Consider the following 5,298-nt stretch of genomic DNA (forward strand, 5'->3'; position numbering starts at 1 on the left):
TGCGAGGAGCAGCAAGCCCACACGGAGGGCAGCAGCCCCGGGGCCAGCCGCGCACGTCTGTCCCCCAGGCGCTGCTCCTGGGCTGCCCCGCCACCCCGCGCCCGCGCGGTCGCCCCCTCACCTGGGCCTTCTCCCTCTTGGCCCGGATCAGCGTGTCCTGGTAGTGCTGGGCCACGTGCGGGAGGACGCCCTCGAGCTTGGCGGCGGGGGTCTGCAGGGCCTGCAGGGTCCTCTGGGCGTCCCCTTCGTCCAGGGCCTCGTTGATCAGGCCAATGGCCAGAATCCCTGTGGTCCGAGGGGCAGGGGAGCCCTTTTAACTAAGGTCACACAGCCAGGCATGAACACACTCGGCGGGGCAAATGCCCGAGTCACCAGGCGTCACGTGGTGACCTGCTGCCCACAGTGTGTCCCTGACTTTAGCGCTGATTTCCCTTAGGCTCCTCACACCCACGGCCCTACGGTCCTACGGGAGCAGCCTCCACTTCTGTTTATTTTTAGCTGCTCTAGCTCCTGGGGCCTCTGACTCGGAAAGGTGGGGGGGCGGGCACGCTGACCGGCGCAGGGGCACGCCCGTGTGAGTGACAAATCTGCCCGACCTACAGCGCCTCAGTGCCGCCGCACGGCAGCGTGGGGCGAGGGGGCGAGGGCGGCAGCACCGCCCAGCCCACTCCAGGGCGAGGCGCCTCCCAGAAAACGCAAAGCAGAGCAGAAGGGCCGCCCCCGGGGGTTCAGACGGCGGCCCACCCAGGGGAGGCCGGCAGGCCCCGCCCCCACGGGCCGGGAAGGGTGAGCCCAGACTGCCAGTCCCGTCTGTGGGGTGGGCCCCGAACGCTGCGGACGGGGGAGGGGACCGGCCGCGCCAGGAAGGCCATCCGTGGGGCCATCCGTGGGGCCGAAGACCGGCTCTGGTCCCGCCAGCAGCCCAGCCTCCCTGCTGCCCGCGGGGGAAGCCGCCTGAGCCGAGTCCGAGCACGAGGCCACGACTGCTCAGCCTGTGGTGAGGCCGAGGCCAGTTAAAGGCGGAGGCCCAGACACAGACGCCCCCCAGCGCCCTCGTCGGGGTTTGTCCGGACGGGCGTTCCCCATAATGCAGTCAATCTGGAGCGCGTTCCCGGGCTCCGGGAGACGGCCGGGGAGCAGGGCCGCGCGGCTACAGCCAGCTGCATTCCCGTTGTAAGGCAAGGCAGTACAAGAATCCCGATTATTCTAGCACTGCCTTGTCTCACAATGTTAATTTTGCTGTAACTGTTTTCATGAATCGGCCAGTTGTAATGTTTCTGATTCCGAGAGGAGTTTCCCGTCCTGGGGCCGCGCCTGCTCGCCTGGGCCGGACGGCACCTTGTGAGGCTGAGGCCGTCCAGTGGGGAACTGATGGCTGCCGGGAATATGCTGACCATACAGAAACGGGAGGTCATCACACGAGCTAGCGTGGAAATTCTGGTTTTCCAGGGCATTTCCCCTGCGTCCGGACCGTGTCTGACGACAGAAGTTGCACAGCTTGTGTCAGACCGGGACCCCGGCGCGCAGCTGCTGCTGAAGAGGTCTGACGGGGGTGCGGCCCCCACCTGCCGAGGCGACCCGACTCCTGGCAGCCAGTGCCAGGACCCCTATACAGTCATGTGCGCGCACCTCCTGGCACGTGTCTTCCGAAGGCGGCCGCTACAGTGCAGCCGGGGTTCGAAAGCAACCGTGTGCGTGCAGCGCGAGGGAGGGCGCGGGCGCGTGCGGGGCGCACACAGGCGCTCTACCGTCCAGCTCCTCACCCCCACCGGCCCTCTGGCCACAGCCTGGCGCCCGCGAGGAGGCCCGTTACTCACGCTCGTGCTCCTCCTGCACCACCAGGTTCACGTGGTCCACGCAGGCCTGGATGTCGTTCCACGTGAGAAACTCCTGGCTCTCCGCCACCGCCTGGGCTTTCAGTCTCGTCAGCTCGTCGAGATACCTGCCCCCCACGAGACAGCGGCCGCTCAGGCTCCGCGGGCGAGGCGAGGCCGGCGCCACCGGCCTGAGGAACCCTGCACCCGGGCTCCGTCTGACGTGGGCTCCGGCGAGGAACGACCACGAAGGGCGCAAACGCGAGGGCGCCACTGTGGGGAGCAGTCTGCTCGTGGGCTAATCCCAGGCCAGAAGCTGCAGCTCCGACGACAGCTCTACAGCCAGAAGCCAGGCCAGTCTGCACTGACAGGCGCGGGAGGAAGACGCGCCTCCGGCGGTCACTCGGCAGCTCTTCCTGAAGGGCCGGCGAGGGTCACTGGCGGGCGAGCGGTCGCGTGGACGTGGACGTCCGTGTGCACGGACGTGTTAGCGGTGCAGAGGGCCGCGTTCGATGTCAGGGGAAACACACGGGAGGGGCGTGTCCGCCTCCCCGGCCGCGGGGCGGCCGAGCGAGGTCTCCTAGCGGGTTCGGGGTCCCACGGCCTCTGGACTCGAGCGAGCGGCGCTGACGCCAGTCAAGCCTGTAGGCCTGAGTGCCCGTTCACGGGAAGCAGCCAGGAGCAGGAGGAGGGATGGCCAAGGGTAACTGGCCTCGTGTCCACAGTGTCACCAGGGCAGCGCAGCCCTGGACCGAAAGACAGCGCAGGGACACGGCAGCCGGAGTGACACAGGCCCGGGCCGGGACGGGGTGAAGCGAGGAGGACCGTCTGGGCTGCCAGAGCCCTGCCGGCTGTCGCGGCGGGGCCGTCTGGCCACGCGACCCGGCTGCCCCAGCTGGAGCGGAGCCGCGGCCCTGCCTGACAGCCCGTCGGGGCGCGGGTGGGGACGGGCCGGCGCCGGCGCCCGCACCCACCTCTGGCAGTTCTCCTCCTCGATGCTGGTCAGGCCCGTCGCGGAGCTGCTCAGCTGCTTCCACACTGTGCTCGCGTCCCCGGACTCCAGCGCCCTGTTGATGAGGGCCACCGACGACAGCATCTCCACGGCGACAACGAGCTCGGGGTGGGTGAGGCTGCGCTGCGGGAAGGCGGGGGGACGGCCGACGCCACGACGTGAGCCGTGTCATCGAGCCACACGTACGCCCGTTTCTCGCAGAAACATGGAACCTAGCCCCGCACCTGCCAGCAGCGGGCACAGGCGAGCGCACGCGTGGGGCAGGCCCTGGACTCACCTCAGGGCTCTGCAGCTGCAGGGTGGCCAGCTCCTTCTGGTAGAGGCCAGCCGCGAACCCGTGCACCTCGGGCAGCTGGGCCTCGGGGTTCATCAGCTCCATGACCGTCTTCTCAGCGACGCCCTCCTGGATGGCGGCGTTAATCGCGGCCACAGCCGCCAGCCCTGGGGACGGGAGGGCAGGTGGGCAGGCCTGGAGCCTGTGGGGGCTGAGGCGGCGCCCACGGAGACAGGACCTCCTGTGTGGGCCGCGGGTCACCGCGACGCTGGACACCCTCGCCCAGAGCAGCGGCCCGGCACAGGGACGGGCGGCGCGTGACCTTGCGCCGCCAGGGTGTCGCACCCTCCTGTGCCCACCCCCGGCCGGCCAGAGGCACCACTGCTCTGCGCAGACGTTGCTCCTCACCTGTCCCTGCGGGCCACGCGCCAGCGCCCTAGGTCGCCCCCCAGCCCCGGCCTCGCACAGGACCAACACTCCGACCACCCACCGGCTGCTCAGAGGCGCCGGCCCCGCTCCTCAGCTCACGGCCCTTCCCCTCTGGCACCGCCTTAGAAGCAAGCGCCCTTCTCTCTCCTCTTCCACCGCCTAGGCCCTGCCAGCCAAGCCGGGCCTCCCCAAGGCACCCCCTAACCAAAGCCCTAAGTGGGGGAACCGCGGCCACCAGGGCACCGGCCGTGCTCGTGCGACAGGCCCTGGCGGCAAGGCAGGGGGCCCCGACCCCGACCCCACCCGGGCCCCGTCCCGGCCCCGGCCCTCACCTGACCCTGACCCGACCCGGCCCGGCCCCGACCCGACCCCGACCCGACCCGATCCCGGCCCGGCCCGTACTTCTCTGGTGCTGCTGCGCGGTGCTGTTGGCGGCCTCCACGCCGGACTGCAGCTCCTCCCTCTGCAGGGGGTCGGGCTGGCCGCCCTGAGGAGACACAGACCGGTGCCCGCCTCGGCCCGCGCCTGCCCAAGGCCAGCACAGGGAGGGCGCAGGCGGGCGGGGCGGGGCAGACACAGGCCGCCCGGGGCGGAGCCGCGAGACGGCCCGAAGGCATTTCGGGGAAAGCTTCAGAATGCCACGAGGTGAGCGGGGCTCACAACGTTAGCTGGCACGCCACTCAGGCTGGCAGGGCGTTCGCGAGCTGTGTGCCCCATTCAGGCAAAAAGGGAGCCCGCGTGTCGCGATAAAGCGAGCCCCGGCGTGCCGGCCCGGTCCCCGCCGTGCAGGGCCTCTGCCGGGCGGCCGAACATCGACAGCCCCAGCTCCCACGCCCACTGGTGCACGGTCCGGGTGGGAAGGGGGCGCGTCGGGCAGAGCGCGGCCACCGGCCTCACGAGAGGGCGGGTGACCTGAGCGCGAGAGCCGGAGACCGCACCTGGCCTGGGCCTAGCTTCACCAGCCAGTGAACACGGGGAGTAAGAGTCCTGCCGGGCTCCCTGCGCCTCACCTGTCTCTTGCGCTGCCGGTCACTCAGGAGCTGCTTGAGGTACCAGTCCCCATTCTGCGGCTGCAGCCCCCGCAGGCCCAGCGCTGGCGACTGCAGGGCCTCGACCAGGGCCAGCACGGCCTCCTGCTCCAGGGCCAGGTCCACGTTCGCCAGAGCAGAGGAGGCTGGGCGGGAGGAGGCAGAGCTGAGGGAGCTGGCGCCCGCGGCCGCACTCCCAGCCCTCCCGCACCGGCGCACGCTGGGAAGACGCCGGGGCGGGAGGGGCGAGGGCTCCGCCAGACGGAGCTGGTTCCCGGCCGCACTGGGTCCACGGAGAAGTTTCCAGACGGAAAGAGCGTGGCAGCATCGGGGCAGCCACCCACGCGGCCTCAGTCCAGACGTGCGCCCTGCCCACCGGAGGCCAAGTGGCCGGCTTAAGCTACCACGCCAGAGAGAGCCCTGCGGAGCTCACCGCGCCACGGACGACACGCTCTCCGGAGCCCGCCGCAGCTGTCCCCCTCGAGCGGACACGCCACGGCCGGCGCCCCACTGCGCCGGCACGTGACCCAGCTGGTGGCCCGCCGCAGCTGTCCCCCAGCATGCCCGTGGGGGGCGGGGAGAGGGTGCGTGCTGGCCTCAGCACACTGCAGACTCGGGCCCTCAGCCGGCTACGGAACCGCCAAGGCGACCTTGGGGTGTTGAGCGGGCAGCGGGCCGCAGCGAGGTCTCCCTCTCCTCCGCCCATGCTGCCCAGGCGCAGTCGCGGCCAGCGGTCCCTCC

The 5,298-nt window shown here is 70.8% G+C and overlaps 1 protein-coding gene across 1 annotated transcript in view; it reads right to left on the reverse strand.

Moving 5' to 3' along the window:
* IQGAP1 (IQ motif containing GTPase activating protein 1) overlaps nt 1–5,298 on the reverse strand; it is a 73,753-nt gene that overhangs the window by 43,700 nt on the left and 24,755 nt on the right. Inside the window, 6 exon segments of the mRNA XM_012732691.1 lie at nt 120–285; nt 1,818–1,942; nt 2,789–2,949; nt 3,104–3,267; nt 3,932–4,016; nt 4,540–4,703. Coding sequence (XP_012588145.1) covers nt 120–285; nt 1,818–1,942; nt 2,789–2,949; nt 3,104–3,267; nt 3,932–4,016; nt 4,540–4,703 — 865 coding nt within the window.

Source organism: Condylura cristata, unplaced genomic scaffold (genome assembly GCF_000260355.1).
Source record: "Condylura cristata isolate star-nosed mole 26May11 unplaced genomic scaffold, ConCri1.0 scaffold00035, whole genome shotgun sequence".
NCBI classification, from domain to species: Eukaryota; Metazoa; Chordata; class Mammalia; order Eulipotyphla; family Talpidae; genus Condylura; species Condylura cristata.